The 18,265-nt window shown below is 32.7% G+C and overlaps 7 protein-coding genes and 1 long non-coding RNA gene across 11 annotated transcripts; all 8 read right to left on the minus strand.

Moving 5' to 3' along the window:
* Positions 1–226: 226 nt before the first annotated feature.
* LOC135137953 (uncharacterized) lies at positions 227–855 on the minus strand. The gene is made up of 4 exons (XR_010281963.1): positions 749–855; positions 537–696; positions 393–487; positions 227–340 (listed from the first exon to the last, which is right to left on the minus strand). It is a non-coding gene; the product is annotated as an uncharacterized LOC135137953 (long non-coding RNA).
* A 2,993-nt stretch (positions 856–3,848) lies between these two features.
* On the minus strand, positions 3,849–4,781 carry LOC135138901 (uncharacterized). The gene is made up of 4 exons (XM_064068928.1): positions 4,688–4,781; positions 4,395–4,638; positions 4,203–4,342; positions 3,849–4,154 (listed from the first exon to the last, which is right to left on the minus strand). The coding sequence occupies exons 1-4, from the start codon at positions 4,746–4,748 to the stop codon at positions 3,859–3,861; spliced, it is 741 nt and encodes a 246-aa protein (XP_063924998.1). The 5' UTR covers positions 4,749–4,781; the 3' UTR covers positions 3,849–3,858.
* A 171-nt stretch (positions 4,782–4,952) lies between these two features.
* Positions 4,953–5,916, minus strand: LOC135138962 (uncharacterized). The gene is made up of 4 exons (XM_064069014.1): positions 5,849–5,916; positions 5,553–5,796; positions 5,361–5,500; positions 4,953–5,308 (listed from the first exon to the last, which is right to left on the minus strand). The coding sequence occupies exons 1-4, from the start codon at positions 5,907–5,909 to the stop codon at positions 5,013–5,015; spliced, it is 741 nt and encodes a 246-aa protein (XP_063925084.1). The 5' UTR covers positions 5,910–5,916; the 3' UTR covers positions 4,953–5,012.
* A 251-nt stretch (positions 5,917–6,167) lies between these two features.
* On the minus strand, positions 6,168–7,169 carry LOC135138722 (uncharacterized). Its single transcript, XM_064068707.1, has 4 exons — positions 7,020–7,169; positions 6,730–6,967; positions 6,540–6,679; positions 6,168–6,487 (listed from the first exon to the last, which is right to left on the minus strand). The coding sequence occupies exons 1-4, from the start codon at positions 7,078–7,080 to the stop codon at positions 6,192–6,194; spliced, it is 735 nt and encodes a 244-aa protein (XP_063924777.1). The 5' UTR covers positions 7,081–7,169; the 3' UTR covers positions 6,168–6,191.
* A 1,327-nt stretch (positions 7,170–8,496) lies between these two features.
* Positions 8,497–9,401, minus strand: LOC135138861 (uncharacterized). The gene is made up of 3 exons (XM_064068887.1): positions 9,293–9,401; positions 8,854–9,237; positions 8,497–8,802 (listed from the first exon to the last, which is right to left on the minus strand). Exons 1-3 carry the CDS (start codon positions 9,351–9,353, stop codon positions 8,510–8,512), a joined length of 738 nt encoding a protein of 245 aa, XP_063924957.1. The 5' UTR covers positions 9,354–9,401; the 3' UTR covers positions 8,497–8,509.
* A 313-nt stretch (positions 9,402–9,714) lies between these two features.
* Positions 9,715–16,817, minus strand: LOC135138859 (uncharacterized). Of its 4 annotated transcripts, none has more exons than XM_064068886.1 (4): positions 16,269–16,417; positions 15,973–16,216; positions 10,098–10,237; positions 9,715–10,045 (listed from the first exon to the last, which is right to left on the minus strand). In XM_064068886.1, exons 1-4 carry the CDS (start codon positions 16,327–16,329, stop codon positions 9,753–9,755), a joined length of 738 nt encoding a protein of 245 aa, XP_063924956.1. In that variant the 5' UTR covers positions 16,330–16,417; the 3' UTR covers positions 9,715–9,752. The 4 variants fall into 4 exon arrangements, with proteins under 4 accessions (XP_063924956.1, XP_063924955.1, XP_063924953.1 ...); XM_064068885.1 differs by lacking the exons at positions 15,973–16,216; positions 16,269–16,417 and adding exons at positions 10,293–10,536; positions 10,589–10,692; XM_064068883.1 differs by lacking the exons at positions 15,973–16,216; positions 16,269–16,417 and adding exons at positions 10,293–10,542; positions 10,589–10,680.
* On the minus strand, positions 13,029–13,904 carry LOC135138862 (uncharacterized). The gene is made up of 4 exons (XM_064068888.1): positions 13,842–13,904; positions 13,546–13,789; positions 13,355–13,494; positions 13,029–13,306 (listed from the first exon to the last, which is right to left on the minus strand). The coding sequence occupies exons 1-4, from the start codon at positions 13,900–13,902 to the stop codon at positions 13,233–13,235; spliced, it is 519 nt and encodes a 172-aa protein (XP_063924958.1). The 5' UTR covers positions 13,903–13,904; the 3' UTR covers positions 13,029–13,232.
* Positions 14,177–15,232, minus strand: LOC135138990 (uncharacterized). Its single transcript, XM_064069049.1, has 3 exons — positions 14,973–15,232; positions 14,534–14,917; positions 14,177–14,482 (listed from the first exon to the last, which is right to left on the minus strand). The coding sequence occupies exons 1-3, from the start codon at positions 15,031–15,033 to the stop codon at positions 14,190–14,192; spliced, it is 738 nt and encodes a 245-aa protein (XP_063925119.1). The 5' UTR covers positions 15,034–15,232; the 3' UTR covers positions 14,177–14,189.
* Positions 16,818–18,265: the final 1,448 nt, after the last annotated feature.

The following is an 18,265-nucleotide window of genomic DNA, read 5'->3' on the forward strand; positions in this document are numbered from 1 at the left end:
ACCGACACTACTAACGTTATCAAACAAACTGTTGAACACTTAATTTTCTGTTGAGGAATGTACTCAATAGTTTCACAGTCTCTGAGTATTTAAATATACACGAAGTGACAAAAAATATTAAATTCTAAACCTGCTTGATGCAAGGTTATCACCATCAGACTAACATTATAATTCTGTTTTTGTGTGAATATTATTATTAACCTAAATTCTAATCTTGAGTGGAAACTAAATTGCCAAATTTTTATTTTAATAGCATGAAAGTAAATACAAAATTAATAATTATTAGGAAACCAAATTTTTCTTTGTCGTATCTTAACAGGAAAATGCAGCCTAAACCAGTCTGTAAATGAAAAAATTAATACAAACTATAACAGTAATAAAAAATTTAGTACCCGAAATTTCAGATTTCGAACATTCATATTTACTCAGGACTGTAATTTCCGAAAAGGTGTTTTCATTTCGTAAAGAGTTGGAACGAAATTCGGTCCTAAATAAAAATAAAACGGTAAAAGAAATTATAAATAAATTTACCGTACCTATAATAATTAATTTCCGTTGCAGCAAATTCGTTTAAAATACATGATGAAATTTCCGCTAGCTCTGACACTTCGTACATTTTTTGCGAAATATAAACAACTTCGTTCAAACCCTCATCAAAATAGTGTACTTCTCGCTCATATTTTTTGTAGCTGGAACCTTCACCAAAATAAGTTTTTAAATAATTATGTATTTTTCTAATGACACTCACAATCACAAACACTTAATAAAACAGCCAGAAATAACACTAAAGCGATCATATTGTTTTCAGGAATTACTAAATCCGAATCCTTTCCTTTTATACCTCTATACATAAATACAAAAAGAGCTTTGGTGCAAAACTCGAAACCTGTTTGAAAGAGCATCACTGACCTTAATTAATAATCATAACCAGACTGGACCTTAACTAGTGTAAATATAGTAACCATTAAGATAAACAGACCCATTAATCAGCGGCTTGTATATTGTTATTGCAATGTGTAGACAAATTAATTATATAAATGACACGAGTTTGCAATTTTGGGCAATTTGGGGCAGCTGCATTGCTTTTTTCACTGTCTGGTTGCGGTTCTATAATTAGAACGAATGAAGCTATCTCCATTTATTGGTTATTGTACCGTTCTTGTTTTGTTGAAGTGAGTTATGAATCGGACTAACGAAGGAAAGGATATTATTTTTTATTTTTTTAAAGCAATTTTAATGATTCATTTAAATGATAGGCAATGTAGAGTGTTATATAGGGTGTTCCTTCTGAATTATTGAAAATATTTTTTGACTTAGACAAGGTATTTAATTTAACAGTTGGTTTTTGTTTCGTAACACCCTATATACTTCTACAGATTTAAGTTCTTCACCTGTATATTAAAAAATGATCATATATAAAAATTCTCAACACTGCCATATGTAAATATGGAGGTATGTAATTTCACAAATTTTTTTAGTTAATTGTGCCATTTAAAAACACTGACAATTTTTAAATTTAATCACCCTGTATAAATTGGTTTGAACTTTTTTATTCTTAAAGATAAATCTATAGTTTTTTGGCCAAATTGGTATCATTTTAAAAGATCTATGTGAAGTCAACCTCACATTTTTATTATCACTTCCGGTAGAAACGGAAATAATAATAATAATAATAATAATATGTATTTAATGTCGAAAAAGATACAAAATCCATAAGACGACATATCGAAAATAGAACTAAACATGTGCAAACTAATTACAAAAAAAAAGAAGAAATACATAAAAACTAAAAATAATTAATCCATACAACTTAAAGATTTTTCAGGTAGCTGTTTAAAGAAGATAAAGTTACGTTAAAAAAGTCCAGATTATTTGAAATTTTGTTTATAGATCTAACTATATTATCCATAGGTGCATGAAACGTAAAATTAGTACGATGAAATCTAGGTATAAAAGTTTCAGAGCAACGAGAACCTAATCTAGGTACTCTAATATCAAACAACATAACTAGGCCAGGGCAGTCAATGCAATTCTGGAACAACTTATAACCCAAACGAATTTCAGCTTTTTGTTTTCTACTCTCCAGTAGTTCCAGGTTTACAAGTACAAGCCTTTGGTCATAGCTATAATTATCCTTATTTATTCCCATTTTAAAAAGTAGATAATTGACAAACTTACGTTGTACTCTTTCAAGACGATCAACGTGGGTTTTATAAAATGGGAACCAAATAACAAAACAATATTCAAGAATCGGTCTAACTAAAGTTACAAACAATTTGTGTAGACAACTAATATCCCAAAAATCAATAGACTGACGTTTGATAAAGCCACAAGTTCGAAATGACTTATTCAGAACAAAATCAAAATGACTAGCAAATCGTAGCTCTGAATCTAAGATTACACCCAAGTCGTTGATTTCAGAAACGCGTTCGAGAGTAACATTATTCAAAGTATATGGAAACACAATACAGTTAGATCTACGGGTAAATGTTATAACCTTACATTTATCAGTGTTTACTCCCATAGAGTTGTTAACGCACCAAGAACTAATGATTTCAAGTTTATTTTGAAGTAAATGACAGTCGTTAATACTAGAAATTCTACCAAAAATTTTTAAGTCATCTGCAAACAATAAGAAATCATCGAGTAGACAAGCCAAATCGTTAACAAATAAGGAAAACAAAACAGGTCCAAGATGGCTGCCCTGTGGAACACCTGACGTCACAATAATTGGATCAGAATAATGGTTCCCTAACTGAACTATTTGAGACCTCTGTTTTAAGTAAGATTCGATCCACTGGTAAAGATTACCGGCCAAGCCGTATTGTTTTAATTTATAAAGTAGAATATCGTGGTCAACTCGATCGAAAGCCTTGCTAAAATCAGTGTATATTGTATCGACTTGGTAACTCTCCTCTAATGCTGTGTAAGTAAAGTTAGTAAAGGAACTTAAATTAGTTACAGTACTACGTCCAGGATAGAAACCGTGTTGCTGAGATGAAATAATTGTTTTAAATGAAACGAAAATGTTCTCAGTTATTATAGTTTCAAGTAGCTTACATAGGGCTGGTATAACACAAATTGGGCGGTAATTAGTTACGTCCGATCTAGAACCCTTTTTATGTAAAGGGATGACGTACGATAGCTTCCAGATTTCAGGACAAAGACCAGATTTTAAGCACTTGGAGTAAACTATACTTAGTGGCCATGATAGACTATAGCTGCATTGCTTTAAGATATGAGCAGGAATCCCATCTGGTCCTGGGTTGAAGCTGTCCTTTAAGCGTGTCAGTTTAGTAGCAACAATTTCAGAAGTAATTTCAATATTACACATTGTTCCAGAATTATTAATAAACTGTTGTGAATCAAAGTTGAAGGGAGAAAACGGTGCATTACTTGTATTATAGACGGAGCTAAAAAACTGCCGTCAACTAAACTAAACTGATACAAATTTGCTTAAAGAATTATATGTTTATCTTTAAAAATAAAAAAGTAACAGGGGTTGTATCAAATAAAAGAAATACGTGCTATTATAGAGAAGTATTAAGTTAAAATAAATTTTACTAAAAATGGTGGAGGCGCCGGGTTAGCCAACTAATCTAAAAATTTTTGATCACCTGTTATAAAAATACAAAATTGTGTAAAATGAAATGATCTTTCAATTAATACTCGTAATTAAAAAAAAAGTGAATTGAAGTTCCCTCATTCATCGAAAACGTAGAACCAGAAACCAATTATAACTACATAATATCATGAAAGGTTTGAGTACTTAGGTTTTGACATTAATACCAAGCAGTCCAATTCAAAATTTTTATTATCGATTTTATGTTTTTGAGTTAACACAAACAGAGAGAACATCTATTCCACAAAAAGTTCAGCAACTGGTACTTTCTCGAGAAAACTGTTGAAGATGGAAGTGACATGTGGTGCAAATATCCCTTGTAAATGTTTAAAAATTCCAAGAATTTGCAACCCCTTCTCGTTCATTGCAGAGTTAAATTCATGATTAAGCCGTCTGTTTTGGAACAAACGCTTAAAATCGTATTTTATGCCGTCTGCTCTGTTCATATCTAATTCAGATTCGACCGCTTTAAAATAGACGGCACCTTTGTAGTATTCTTCCAGTTTAATTGTAAAAATAAACGTTGGATTATCTAAAACACGAGTAATAATGTTGATAATTCCAGATAATTAATACCCACCCATGATAAGTTCCACAGGTGTTATAACGTTTAAAGGTAGAAGTACCGCGGTACCGTGACCTTCGTACTGACATTCCCATGTAAGTTCAGGGTAAGAAGCCTCTATTGTTAACGTACTAATCAGAGGTCCAAACTCTAACCTGTTTACAATATCAAATAAAATTGATAAATATAATAACAGAAGAATAGTACCTGGTTTTCACATTTTGGGGCTTTGAAAGACCAATCAGCCTGTAGTTAGAAATTTTCTGCAATAATCCATACGTACTGTTCCCTATTTCTAAGAAAGCATCTGATGGAAATTCAACATCGTGCAAACTCGGTAAGCCATGCGATTTCAAAGGTTTGTCAAGGATTCTAAGAGTGTCATAAACAACACCACTTAAACAATCGTTGAAATCACTGCGTCTTTTATCGCATTTTTTAAAACTAGAAGCTTTAAGATTTATTAAAGAAGGTGTCAATTTAGGAGTCGAAACACTTACGAAATTGCAAACAATTGCAAAAGGTGGCCAAAGTTACTACACAAGTAAGGAGGCTGTTCATTTTGTGGTAGAACTACACCTACTAAAAATTCCGTTCTTCTGTGCTTAAATTTATATGAGGAAGACAAAAATAAGAGCACAAAAATTTAAAACCTGATTCTTGCAAGATAATGAAATTAACATTAATTAGTTACGTAATGTAGTCTACAGTAACATGTTAGGTGAAGAATAGGCTACATGGTACATTTAACCAAAAGAATGCAGAAACTTTATTATGAATTTATTTTCATATCAACAAAAATACATTTAACATTGTTGCAGGTTTCTATTCATCAAAAAGTTCAGCAACTGGGATTTTCTCCAGGAAACTCTTGAATATAGTACCAAAATATGGTGTCAATTTTACTTGTAAATGTTTGAAAATATGAAAAGTTTGCAACCCCTTTTCAGACAGTGCGGAATTAAATTCATCATTAAGACGTCTGTTGGTGAATAACTGTTGAAAGTTAATTGTAGTGCGATCTATTTCCTTCATATCAAATTCGAAATCAATCACTCTAAAATAGGTAGCACCTTTGTTGTATTCTTCCAATTTAACCATAAAAGTAAACGTTGGATTGTCTAAAACATTCACATGTTTTTATCTCGATAATTTTAGATAATCAATACCCACACAAAACACATTCTACGGGTGTTATAACGTTTAAAGGCAAAAGAACCATAGTACCTTGACCTTCGTACTCATAATCCCATGCAAGTTTAGAGTAAGAAAGTTCCATTGTCAAAGTACTAAAGACGGGTCCAAAATCTAACCTATTTACGTTGTTAAATAAAAGTACCAACCACAATAATTGTAGAATAATACCTGGTTTTTATATCTTCAGGTTGGGAAAGACCAGCCAACCTGAATTTAGAAAACTTTTGAGCTAACCCATACGTCCGATTCCCTATTTCTATGACAGCTTCAGGTGGAAATTCAACATAACGCAGACTCGGAAAACCGTGAGATTTCAGAGGTTTGTCGAATACTTTAAGGGTGTTGTAGACAACGTCGCTTAAGCAGTTGTTGAAATCGCTTCTTCTTTTATCGCATTTTTTGAAACTAGAAGCTTTAATATTTGTTAATGAATGGTGTTAATTTGGTGGTCAAAGTACACTTACGAAGTTGCAAACAATGGCAAAAAGTCGCCAAAGTTAGTCCATAAACAAGTAAGTTGTTCATTGTGTGGTAGATACACTTACTAAAAATACTCTTTTGGTCTGCTTAAATATATGGAGGAATCAGAAAATAATAGCACAAAAATTGGAAACCGGCTTATTGCAAGGTAACAATAGTACCATTATCATATTAAAATATGTCGGTTACGTAAATGTTGTCTAGAATAACAGGTCAATCGTCAATATGTTAATGACATATTTTGGTATTCGGGAAAACAAAACAACAGAAGAAGTTCAAATGCATAAACTTTATTTTGAATTTGTTAACAAATTAAAGCAAATATTTCTATTCATCAAAAAGTTCAACAACCGGTACTTTTTCCAGGAAATTATTGAAAACAGAACCAAAATGTGGTGCAAATGCCACTTGTAAATGTTTAAAAAGTTCAAAAGTTTGCAACCCTTTTTCAGAGAGTGCGGAATTAAATTCATCGTTGAGACGTCTGTTAGGGAATAACTGCTTAAACTCGATTTTCAAGCGGTCCGCGCTCTTCATATCGAATTCAGAATCAATCACCCTAAAATAGGTGGCACCTTTCTCGTATTCCTCCAATTTAATTGTAAAACTAAGGGTTGGATTATCTAAAATTTTCACATATATTGATCTTGATAATTCTAAATAAATAATACCCACACATGATTAGTTCTCCAGGTGTTATAACATTTAAAGGGAGAAGAACCACAGTACCTTGAGCTTCAAGCTCAGATTCCCACGTAAGTTCAGAGTAAGAAGCCTCTATTGTTAATGTACTAGTTACAGGCCCAAAATCTAACCTATTTATACGTTATATATAAAAATACTAAACACAATAGTACAACAATACCTGGTTTTTATACTTTGAGGATTAGAAAGACCAGTCACCCGAAATTTAGTATACTTTTGCCATAATCCATACGTGCGATTCCCTATTTCCATCATAGCGTCTGGTGGAAATTCAATACAACGCAAACTTGGAAATCCAGGCAGAGGTTTGTCGAGTACTTTAAGACTGTCGTAGACAACATCACTTAAACATTCATTGAAATCGTTTCGTCTCTTGTCGCATTTTTTGAAACTGGAAGCTTCAAGATTTATTTACAAAAACTATCAACTTGGTTGTCAAATTCCACTTACGAAATTGCAAACAATTACAAAGGGACACCAAAGTTACTACACAAAGTGGTACGTTGTTCATTTTTATGGCAAAAGTTCACTTAACACAATTTCGAGCTTTCTGTGGTTATATAGTCGAAAACGACAACAAAAAATTGAACAACAATTGAAAACCTGTTTTATCCAAGGTAATTAAAACGGAAATTATACTAAAATAGGTTTGTTACGTAAATCTAGTCTACAACAATAAAGACAGGTTAATCACCAATTAATGTTTAATTTATTTAAAGGTTAGGTCAGGAATATGTATAAATCTTGATTATGATAATTTTGTGATGAATATAAAGAATTAAACCAATTATGGATATCTTTATTCAACAAAAAGTGCAGCAGCTGGTACCTTCTCCAGGAAACTACTAAACAGAGAACCAAAATGTGGCGCAAAATGGGCTTGCAGAGGTTTGTGAATGTGGAAAATGTGTAATCCCTTTTCGTTCATCGCGGAATTAAATTCATCGTTAAGACGTTTGTTGGAGAATAATTACTTAAAGTCAAACCTGAAGGCCTCCGTCTGTACATTTAAATTAGAGTCGATCACTCTAAAATAGGTATCACCTTTTTCGTATCCTTCGAGTTTAATTGTCAATGTCAAGATTGGATTATCTAAAACTTGGTCACGTGAAAATCATGATTGCTGTAACTGGGTACTACCTGTTATAAAATCCACAGGGGTCACAACATTTAAAGGTAAAAGAACAATAGTACCTTGAGCTTCATATTCCATCTGTAATATCAGTTGTGGGAAAAAAGCTTCAACTGTTAAGGTACTAAGTACAGGCCCGAAGTCTAACCTGTTTTTCAGAGTGTAAATGGCTGTTACACTCTCGGGTTTAGTAAGACCAACAATTCTGAATCTGTTATACTTTTGTAATAATCCATACGTACGATTCCCTATTTCAATAACCACATCTGGTGAAAATTCAAGATGATACAAATTTGGTTAACCATGCGACTGTTGAGGTTTGTCGAATAGTTTAAGACTATTATAAATAACCTCACTTAAAACTGGTTGAAATCGCTTCGTCTCTTATCGCATTTTTTGAAACTAGAAGCTTCCAAATTTATTCACATAAGTTGTTAGCTTAATTGGCAAAATGTACTTACGACATTGCACACGGTTACTTAAAGTCGCCAATGTTACTACACAACGCACCAAACTATTCATTTTCGTGATAAAAATTCACTTAATAAAATTTCAAATAATTTGTTGTTATATATAGAAAGACAACAAGAATAAAACGAGCACAATTGAAAACCTGCCGCTTGCAAGGTAATTAAATGATATTATCATACCAGAATAGACACGTTACGTAAATCTTGTCTCCACGAGTTATAATAATAATCAATAAATAATATTAACTAAAGCAATCCAAAACCTTTTTTTTATTTTTAGATATTAAATATAGCATAGTTCAAATTAACAATTAATATGCTGTGTTTGAAACAAACGTCTAATCTACAAAAAGTTCAGCGACTGGTACTTTTTCGAAGAAACTATTAAAAATAGACCCAAAATGTGGTGCCATATACCAATGCAGCGGTTTATATATGCTGAAAATTTGGACTCCTTTTTCATTTATTGCGGAATTAAATTCATCATTAAGGAGTTTGTCGGAGAACAACTGCTTAAAACGAGGCGTAAAGTCGTCTGTTTGCATACCGAAATCAGAATGAATCACTTTAAAGTAGGTAGCACCTTTTTCATATTCTTCGAGTTCAATTGTGAAAGTGAACGTTGGATTACCTAAAACTTGCCCGTGTACAAATCTTGACAGTTGCAACTGGGGAGACTCACCCATTATCAAATCTAGAGATGTCTGGACGTTTAAAGGTAAAAGAACGGTGGTACCTTGAGCTTCATATTCCATCTGCCAGGTAATTTCAGCGTAAGAGGCTTCTATTGTTAGAGTACTAAATACAGGCCCAAATTCTAATCTAGCTGTTACACTTTCAGGGTTAGAAAGACCAATTGACTTGAATTTGCTAAACTTTTGCGCTAGTCCGTAGGTACTATTTCCTACTTCTATAATAACATCCGACGGAAATTCAATGTAATGCAGACTTGGTAAACCATGGGATTTCAGAGGTTTGTCGAGTGCTTTAAACCCTTCATAAACAACATCACTTAAGCACTGGTTGAAATCGTTTCGCCTCTTATCGCATTTTTTGAATCTAGAAGCTTCAACATTTGTTAATATATGTAGAGTACTAATTTGGTATTAAAATACACTTACGAAATTGCACACAGTTACAAAATGTCGCCAAAGTGACTAAACAAACTAGAAAGTTGTTCATTGTTGAGATTGAAACACACTTAACAGAATTTCAATTTTCCTGGGCTTAAATATATAGGAAAACACCAAAAAAATAATAGCCCAACAATTGGAAACCTGCTTTTGGCAAGGTAATTACTAGCATTATCATACTAAAACAGTTTGGTTATGTAAATCTTGTCTGCAGTAAAAATAGCGAAGTTGTCCATAAATTAATTGCGTTTCCCTCTTCTGCTAAATTTTTACCCTATATCCCTATAACAGGATATACTTCTGCCTATCTTTAGCTTTTTTTTCACTGTCGGGCTATAAATACGGACGATATATATGCCTACGTTATGTTTCAATGTCTGTGGTGAAAATTAAATAATTAAGAAACAATCCAAGCCCAAACTCTTTATTGTTAACTAATCCGTCCCGTCTATTCAACAAAAAGCTCAGCAGCTGGTACTTTCTCCAGGAAACTATTAACGATGGAACCAAAATGTGGTGCAAATACCACTTGTAGGTGCTTATGAATGTGGAAAGTTTGTAGTCCCTTTTCACTCAGCGCAGAATTAAATTCCTCATTAAGCCGTTTATTCGTGAATAACTGCTTAAAATGAAGCTTGAAGTCCTGTGGTTGGGCATCGAACTCCGACTCGATTACTCTAAAGTACGTAGCACCTTTGTCGTACTCTTCCAGTTTAAATGTAAAAACAAACGTCGGATTATCTGAAACTTGTCCATGTAAAAACTGTGATACCCGAAACTGGTTAACACTCACTCAATATAAAATCGACAGATGTTGCAACGTTCAAAGGCAGAAGAACAATAGTACCTTGAGCTTCGTATTCCATCTGCACGGTCACTTGAGGGTAAGTAGCTGCTATTCTTAAGGTACTAACTAGAGGGTCAAAATCTAAACTAGATAGTTACGATAATTGATAAAAAATGATAACTGCATTGACAAAAATAGTACCTGGCTGTTACACTCTCTGGTCTAGTGAGACCAATGAACCTGAATTTAGAAAACTTTTGTAATAATCCATACGTACGATTTCCTATTTCAGTAATAACATCCGGTGGAAATTCAAGATCATACAAACTTGGTAAACCAAACGACTTCTGAGGTTTGTCGAGTAGTCTAAGATTAGTGTAAATAGCATCACTTAAACACTGGTTGAAATCGCTTCGTCTCTTGTCACATTTTTTGAAACTAGAAGCTTCAACTTTTATTTACATAAGGTGTTGATTTACTTGCCAACTTGCACTTACGAAATTGCAGACAGTTGCACAAAGTCGCCAAAATTGCCACACCAATGAGTAAGCTGTTCATTTCTGCACAAGTTTGGCGTTAATGAAATTTAAATTTTTCTGTGCTTATATTTGTACGAAAACACTAGAAAAATAGAGCAATATTTGAAAACCTGTTTCCTGCAAGGTAGTAGAAGGGGTCTTATCATACTAAAATAGAATCGTTACGTAAATCTTGTCTCCAGTTACTTATTAATAATCAATAGAATATGTATTATTCTATCACCATTCTATCACCATTCACGATTTTTTTGAAGTAAACATATTACCGATTCTTGTTTTTCATCTCAACAGTTTCTAAATTCCAGAATTCCCAGAATTTCAAACACTGTAAATAACGACAGAGATAAGTGAAGAGTGGATTCTAGGGTAAATGTCTTTTCATTTACAACAACAGCACTTAAGGCTGTTGCGAGAACGTACCTATAGTGCCTAGACTTAGAGAATTGTTTCCCAGTAACCAAAATTGGTTTCAACAAGACGGTGCTCCACCTCATTTTGAACGGCAAGTGCGACAGTACTTATATGAAATTTTTCCTGTCAGATGCATAAGCCGAAAGTGAACTATTGAGTCACCAGATTTGACACCCTTTGACTTTTTTTTGTGAAGCTATTTAAGAATCGAAGAAGACCGATGTCAAAAGTGGCCCCACCCACCCACCCTTACTCCATTTTGATGACCCATTTTATTGGCTCTTAGAAGGAAGTTGGATTTTATTTTGACAAATAATAAAATCTAGGATTAGATATATAGGATTTATATAGAAATATTCAAAAATCATATAAAGAAGACACAATGAGGTACAACTGTAAACCCTCTTCTCTGGGCCAATGAAATGATTTACTAAGGTGGAGTTTCTGTGATTGGGAGGAGCATTAGTAATATTACGTTTTAAATATAATTCTCTCGCCTGGTAGCTTTATTTAACAGAAACCAAACACTTTCTGAATACTTTATTTACAATTTATCGATTTTCTCACAGTTTAACAAAATTGCCTAAGATTTTATGATATAATAATCTTGCTATTGATTAACCATATTAAGAGTAGTGGCTAAAAACACGAGGGGGTGGGTGGGTGGGGCTATTATTTGCTTATAATTCTCTGTCCTGTCACCATTTCACCAACTTATTCTCTTTACTGGAAACGGGAAATGAATTTTGATTTGACAAGAGGTAGAATCTATGATGTAAATTAATATCAAAAGTGGCCCCACCCACCCACCCCTATTCCATTTTGATAATTCATTTTATTGGCTTTGAGACGAAAGTTAGATTTTGTGTTGACTAGATTTTTTTCATATAATTTAGATTTTTATTCAAACAACGACTTCACCGTCACCGTTTACAAATAAATGTTTAATAATAATATGAAATAGGCACAATGAGATTCAATTGTAAGCCCCGGCCCAATAAAATTACTTATTAAGGTAGGGCTTAGTGGAAGAAGCATCAGTAATATTGGTATGCTGATTCAACACCAGCCAAATAATTTCTAAATAATTTATTTACATTTTATATTTTTTCTAATAAACGGATTCGCAGAATTACCCGAGATTCAATAATATAATAATGTTGTCATTAGTTAACAATGTTAAGAGCGGTCACTAGAATCAAGAGGGGGTGGTTGGGCGGCGCTAATACTTCTGCCTCCATTTCACTCAGTTATTTAAATACTCTTAAAAAGAATCGAATCTTGATTTGAATAGATGTAAAATCTATGATTTAAAGCAAAGTCAAAACCCACCCCTACTCCAGGCAAATAAGATATTCAGATGATATTGAAACACCCCAACGCATCAATTAAGGATCTAATAATTTTAAACAATTTCCAATTCATCTGCAAATAAAAAAGATTCTGAAAAAAAAAACGAGAAATTAAATCGTTAATAAATAAAACGAATAAAATAGGTCCACAATGCGAGCTTTAAGGGACACCAGTGATACAGAATAACGAGACGATAAGTAAGAATTGATTTTTACTTGTTGTGATCTGTCAACTAAGAACGAAACCAACCAATTACTCGTACCAGGAGTAAATCCCATGTTATTTAATTTATATACTAAGATTCTATGACTGACTCGGTCAAATTACCTTTGAAATAACCAGGTGGGGAACATGGTTAAATGAAGTTGTATTTTATGCAAAAACTACAATTCAAATGAAAATTTTGTTAATGAGCTGGCAGATGATACTACCTCTATTAAGAATCTAAAATAATTTTTGCTAAAACAAAACTACCATTTCAATTGGAATTTATTTCAGCTACCTTTTCCGTAGAGGCTGATGCAATTTTAAAATTTAAATACAACATAGAGCTAGTAACAAATTGTTTTCAAAAACTATCCAATGTTCAAAGTGAAATGGGCGAAAAAGTTTTCCAGAAATTTGAGTCTGTTTTTGAAAAAAATTCCACGTTTAGGTATTCGAGAAAACATAAGAACAGAAGCAGTCCAAATTCATAAACTTTCTTTCTAATTTGTTAACAAATTAAAGCAAATATTTCTATTAGTCAAAAAGTTCTGCAACTGGTACATTCTCCAAGAAACTGGTGAAAACAGAACCCAAATGTGGTGTAAATACCACTTGTAAATGTTTAAAAAGTTCAAAAGCTTGCAGTCCCTCGAGTTTCAAGCTCAGATTCCCACGTAAGTTCAGAGTCCGACAAGATTGAATTATCTAAAACTTGGTGACGTGAAAATCATGACTGCTGTAACTGAGTACTACCTGTTATAAAATCCACAGGGGTCACAACATTTAAAGGTAAAAGAACAATAGTACCTTGAGCTTCACATTCCATCTGTAATATCAGTTGTGGGAAAAAAGCTTCAACTGTTAAGGTACTAATTACAGGCCCGAAGTCTAACCTGTTTTTCAGAGTTAATAACAAATCGTAAATATACTAATTAAAATAGTACCTGGCTGTTACACTCTCGGGTTTAGTAAGACCAACAATTCTGAATCTGTTATACTTTTGTGATAATCCATACGTACGATTCCCTATTTCAATAACCACATCTGGTGGAAATTCAAGATGATACAAATTTGGTAAACCATGCGATTGTTGAGGTTTGTCGAATAGTTTAAGACTGTTATAAATAACGTCACTTAAACACTGGTTGAAATCGCTTCGTCTCTTATCGCATTTTTTGAAACTAGAAGCTTCCAAATTTATTCACATAAGTTGTTAGCTTAATTGTCAAAATGCACTTACGACATTGCACGCAGTTACTTAAAGTCGCCAATGTTACTACACAAAGCACCAAACTATTCATTTTCGTGATAAAAATTCACTTAATAAAATTTCAAATAATGTGTTGTTATATATAGGAAGACAACAATAATAAAACGAGCACAATTGAAAACCTGCTGCTTGCAAGGTAATTAAATGATATTATCATACCTGAATAGACACGTTACGTAAATCTTGTCTCCACGAGATATATTAATAATCAATAAATAATATTAACTAAAGCAATCCAAAACCTTTTTTTTATTTTCAGACATTAAAACATAACATAGTGCAAGTTAATAGTTAATATGCTGTGTTTGAAGCAAACGTCTAATCTACAAAAAGTTCAGCGACTGGTACTTTTTCGAAGAAACTATTAAAAATAGACCCAAAATGTGGTGCCATATACCGATGCAGCGGTTTATATATGCTGAAAATTTGGACTCCTTTTTCATTTATTGCGGAATTAAATTCATCATTAAGGAGTTTGTCGGAGAACAACTGCTTAAAACGAGGCGTAAAGTCGTCTGTTTGCATACCGAAATCAGAATGGATCACTTTAAAGTAGGTAGCACCTTTTTCATATTCTTCGAGTTCAATTGTGAAAGTGAACGTTGGATTACCTAAAACTTGCCCGTGAACAAATCTTGATAATTGCAATTGGGGAGACTCACCCAATATCAAATCAAGAGATGTCTGGATGTTTAAAGGTAAAAGAACGGTGGTACCTTGATCTTCATAGTCCATCTGCCAGGTAATTTCAGCGTAAGAGGCTTCTATTGTTAGAGTACTAACTACAGGCCCAAATTCTAACCTAGCTGTTACTCTTTCAGGGTTAGAAAGACCAATTGACTTGAATTTACTAAACTTTTGCGCTAGTCCGTAGGTACTATTTCCTACTTCTATAATAACATCCGACGGAAATTCAATGTAATGCAGACTTGGTAAACCATGGGATTTCAGAGGTTTGTCGAGTGCTTTAAACCCTTCATAAACAACATCACTTAAGCACTGGTTGAAATCGTTTCGCCTCTTATCGCATTTTTTGAATCTAGAAGCTTCAACATTTGTTAACATATGTAGAGTACTAATTTGGTATTAAAATACACTTACGAAATTGCATACAGTTACAAAAGGTCGCCAAAGTGACTAAACAAACCAGAAAGTTGTTCATTATTGAGACTGAAACACACTTAACAGAATTTCATTTTTCCTGGGCTTAAATATAAAGGAAAACACCAAAAAAATAATAGCCCAACAATTGCAAACCTGCTTTTGGCAAGGTAATTACTAGCATTATCATACTAAAACAGTTTGGTTATGTAAATTTTGTCTGCAGTAAAAATAGATCAGTTGTCCATAAATTAATTGCGTTTCCCTCTTCTGCTAAATTTTTACCCTATATTCCTATAACAGGATATACTTCTGCCTATCTTTAGCTTTTTTTTCACTGTCGGGCTATAAATACGGACGATATATATGCCTACGTTATGTTTCAATGTCTGTGGTGAAAATTAAATAAATAAGAAACAATCCAAGCCCAAACTCTTTATTGTTAACTAATCCGTCCCGTCTATACAACAAAAAGCTCAGCAGCTGGCACTTTCTCCAGGAAACTATTAACGATAGAACCAAAATGTGGTGCAAATACCACTTGTAGGTGCTTATGAATGTGGAAAGTTTGTAGTCCCTTTTCATTCAGCGCAGAATTAAATTCCTCATTAAGCCGTTTATTTGCGAATAACTGCTTAAAATGAAATTTGAAGTCCTGTGGTTGGGCATCAAACTCCGACTTGATTACTCTATAGTACGTAGCACCTCTGTCGTATTCTTCCAATTTGAATGTAAAAACGAATGTTGGATTATCTGGAACTTATCCATGTAAAAACTTTGATACCTGTAACTGGTTAACACTCACTCAATATAAAATCGACAGATGTTACAACGTTCAAAGGCAGAAGAACAATAGTACCTTGAGCTTCGTATTCTATTTGTACGGTCAGTTGAGGGTAAGAAGCTGCTATTGTTAAGGTACTAACTACAGGGTCAAAATCTAAACTACATGGTTACGATAATTAGTAAAAAATGATAACTGCATTGACAAAAATAGTACCTGGCTGTTACACTCTCTGGTCTAGTGAGACCAATAAACCTGAATTTAGAAAACTTTTGTAATAATCCATACGTACGATTTCCTATTTCAGTAACAACATCCGGTGGAAATTCAAGATCATACAAACTTGGTAAACCAAATGACTTCTGAGGTTTGTCGAGTAGTTTAAGATTAGTGTAAATAGCATCACTTAAACACTGGTTGAAATCGCTTCGTCTCTTGTCACATTTTTTGAAACTAGAAGCTTCAACTTTTATTTACATAAGGTGTTAATTTACTTGCCAACTTGCACTTACGAAATTGCAGACAGTTGCACAAAGTCGTCAAAGTTACCACACCGAGGAGTAAGCTCTTCATTTCTGCACAAGCTGGGAGTTAATGAAATTTAAATTTTTCTGTGCTTATATTAGTACGAAAACACCAGAAAAATAGAGCAACATTTGAAAACCTGTTTCCTGCAAGGTAGTAGAAGGGGTCTTATCATACTAAAATAGAATCGTTACGTAAATCTTGTCTCCAATTTACTTATTAATAATCAATAATATATGTATTATTCTATCCATTCACGGTTTTTTCGAAGTACACATATTACCGATTCTTGTTTTTCGTCTCAACAGTCTCTAAATTCCAGAATTCCCAGAATTTTAAAAACTGTAAATTACGACAGAGATAAGTGGATAGTGGATTCTAGGGCAAATGCCTTTTCATTTACAACTTAAGGGTGCCCAGTAGCAGACCGAAAAATAAGCTAAATAGATTTTCATTTTACGGGCGTAATTTCAACTTTGAAAAAAAGATCGACATTTCAATTGATAGATTATGTCTAAATCTCTGGGGAAGACACAATATTTTTTAAAGTAAGTGATTGTTTATTGTTTAATTAATCGTTCATTCTTCGAAGGAAATTGCATTTTTAAACGAGGAGAGAGTATTTTTCGCTTCAACTTTTATATCAGTGCAAAGACAACATTGAGCTCGATGGGGAAGACCCGGTCATTTTTGTTTAAAATTTATATTTATCAAAATATTTGCTTTTAAAAAAATACAGAATAATGAAAATAAAGTGAAACTAGGCAACCCTATTTACAAAGTTTTCCGTTTCAATAAATGGCTGAGTTTTACACAGCAGGAAGCCTTGCCGACCGACCCTTTCAGGTAATCAGTCCAGGTACTTTAGGTCATAAAACTCATAAATGCTCTTAGTTGACCAACATTGTTGAAACTCGTTTACAAGTCGACTTCTTTCATTGCTGACATAATTTGATTTAAAAGTATGCAAATTTTTATAATTTTATACGTATTCTACTAAAATATCCTCTTTCAAAAAATTATTCGAATATTTTTTATTAATCTGTCATTTTAATGAATCAACGCACAAAACTGACAAGATTTACATTCTCATTACCTTATTACACTTATTTACCTGAACAATCATGTTTATTTAAATTTAATTTTTTGATACTCTTTTCCGCACCACCTATGGGGTAGAGTATTATAGGCACGTTTTTTTAGTGATATCTCCAGTAAACCTCTTCCAATATTACTATTTATTCCTGTGTGTGTTTATACTTGAAGGGCAAAAGATTTATATGAACTACACATGACGCGAATGCAAATAAAACATTTTAATGGTACAATTTTTTCTTTAAAATTTGTCTAATGGGTTGACTTGTTTAATAACGAGAATCTACTCTCTCCGGAAATAGGGCATATAAATAAAATTTTTCTAGCGCTCTATCATATTAATTTCCCAAAATTTATAATCTCGTTGAATTAAACATTATTTAAATTGGACATTTTATATATTTCTACGATAGCGTTTTTGTTTATTAAGTCCTAAATTAGCAATACTAGTGGAACAGTAATCATGCAACAGATTTTTTTGGGAAAGTACAGTTATTTTTATGTTTTAGCAGCAATGTGTTCTATTTTCTATTAATTTTTACATATTTTTAGTCACAATTTTGGTAGTTATTTTTTAATTTTATTTTTAGCAATAATAAGTAGTCCAAACATGAAAAAATAAAAAAAAATAAAATTGGAAAATCTAAAATTTAGAAATCGAGAAATTGAACAATCGTATAATTGAACAATCGTATAATTGAAAAATCGAAACATCGAAAAACTGGAAAATCGAAAAATTAAAAAAAAAATGGAAAATCAGAAATTTAATGAATTCCGAAAATTGAAAAACTGAAATATGCATAGAAGAACTGAAAGCTCGAGAAATCGAAAAATCTAGAATTTTAAAAATTGAAAAATTAAAATATCGAAAAGTTGAAAAATTGCGAAA

This window comes from Zophobas morio, unplaced genomic scaffold, assembly GCF_036711695.1.
Source record: "Zophobas morio isolate AGI-343-1 ecotype UQ-CSIRO unplaced genomic scaffold, CSIRO_AGI_Zmor_V1 ptg000030l, whole genome shotgun sequence".
In the NCBI taxonomy this organism is placed as follows: domain Eukaryota; kingdom Metazoa; phylum Arthropoda; class Insecta; order Coleoptera; family Tenebrionidae; genus Zophobas; species Zophobas morio.

Excerpts from the sequence above, each read along its gene's own strand:
- LOC135138901 (XM_064068928.1), bottom strand. The coding sequence starts at position 4,748 with ATGAACAGCCTCCTTACTTGTGTAGTAACTTTGGCCACCTTTTGCAAT. Across the intron at positions 4,639-4,687 it reads TTGCAATTGTTTGCAATTTC|CTTCTAGTTTTAAAAAATGC; the intron begins GTAAGTGTTTCG and ends TAAATCTTAAAG. Across the intron at positions 4,155-4,202 it reads ACCTGTGGAACTTATCATGG|ATAATCCAACGTTTATTTTT; the intron begins GTGGGTATTAAT and ends CTCGTGTTTTAG.
- LOC135138962 (XM_064069014.1), bottom strand. The coding sequence starts at position 5,909 with ATGAACAACTTACTTGTTTATGGACTAACTTTGGCGACTTTTTGCCAT. Across the intron at positions 5,501-5,552 it reads CCTGAAGATATAAAAACCAG|GTTAGATTTTGGACCCGTCT; the intron begins GTATTATTCTAC and ends CAACGTAAATAG. Across the intron at positions 5,309-5,360 it reads ACCCGTAGAATGTGTTTTGT|ACAATCCAACGTTTACTTTT; the intron begins GTGGGTATTGAT and ends TGAATGTTTTAG.
- LOC135138722 (XM_064068707.1), bottom strand. The coding sequence starts at position 7,080 with ATGAACAACGTACCACTTTGTGTAGTAACTTTGGTGTCCCTTTGTAAT. Across the intron at positions 6,968-7,019 it reads TTGTAATTGTTTGCAATTTC|CTTCCAGTTTCAAAAAATGC; the intron begins GTAAGTGGAATT and ends TAAATCTTGAAG. Across the intron at positions 6,680-6,729 it reads CCTCAAAGTATAAAAACCAG|GTTAGATTTTGGGCCTGTAA; the intron begins GTATTGTTGTAC and ends ACGTATAAATAG.
- LOC135138861 (XM_064068887.1), bottom strand. The coding sequence starts at position 9,353 with ATGAACAACTTTCTAGTTTGTTTAGTCACTTTGGCGACATTTTGTAAC. Across the intron at positions 9,238-9,292 it reads TTGTAACTGTGTGCAATTTC|CTTCTAGATTCAAAAAATGC; the intron begins GTAAGTGTATTT and ends CAAATGTTGAAG. Across the intron at positions 8,803-8,853 it reads ATCTCTAGATTTGATAATGG|GTAATCCAACGTTCACTTTC; the intron begins GTGAGTCTCCCC and ends GGCAAGTTTTAG.
- LOC135138859 (XM_064068883.1), bottom strand. The coding sequence starts at position 10,649 with ATGAACAGCTTACTCATTGGTGTGGCAATTTTGGCGACTTTGTGCAAC. Across the intron at positions 10,543-10,588 it reads GTGCAACTGTCTGCAATTTC|TTGAAGCTTCTAGTTTCAAA; the intron begins GTAAGTGCAAGT and ends TGTAAATAAAAG. Across the intron at positions 10,238-10,292 it reads CCAGAGAGTGTAACAGCCAG|TTTAGATTTTGACCCTCTAG; the intron begins GTACTATTTTTG and ends GTAACTATCTAG.
- LOC135138862 (XM_064068888.1), bottom strand. The coding sequence starts at position 13,902 with ATGAATAGTTTGGTGCTTTGTGTAGTAACATTGGCGACTTTAAGTAAC. Across the intron at positions 13,495-13,545 it reads CCCGAGAGTGTAACAGCCAG|GTTAGACTTCGGGCCTGTAA; the intron begins GTACTATTTTAA and ends TCTGAAAAACAG. Across the intron at positions 13,307-13,354 it reads CCCTGTGGATTTTATAACAG|ATAATTCAATCTTGTCGGAC; the intron begins GTAGTACTCAGT and ends ACCAAGTTTTAG.
- LOC135138990 (XM_064069049.1), bottom strand. The coding sequence starts at position 15,033 with ATGAACAACTTTCTGGTTTGTTTAGTCACTTTGGCGACCTTTTGTAAC. Across the intron at positions 14,918-14,972 it reads TTGTAACTGTATGCAATTTC|CTTCTAGATTCAAAAAATGC; the intron begins GTAAGTGTATTT and ends CAAATGTTGAAG. Across the intron at positions 14,483-14,533 it reads ATCTCTTGATTTGATATTGG|GTAATCCAACGTTCACTTTC; the intron begins GTGAGTCTCCCC and ends GGCAAGTTTTAG.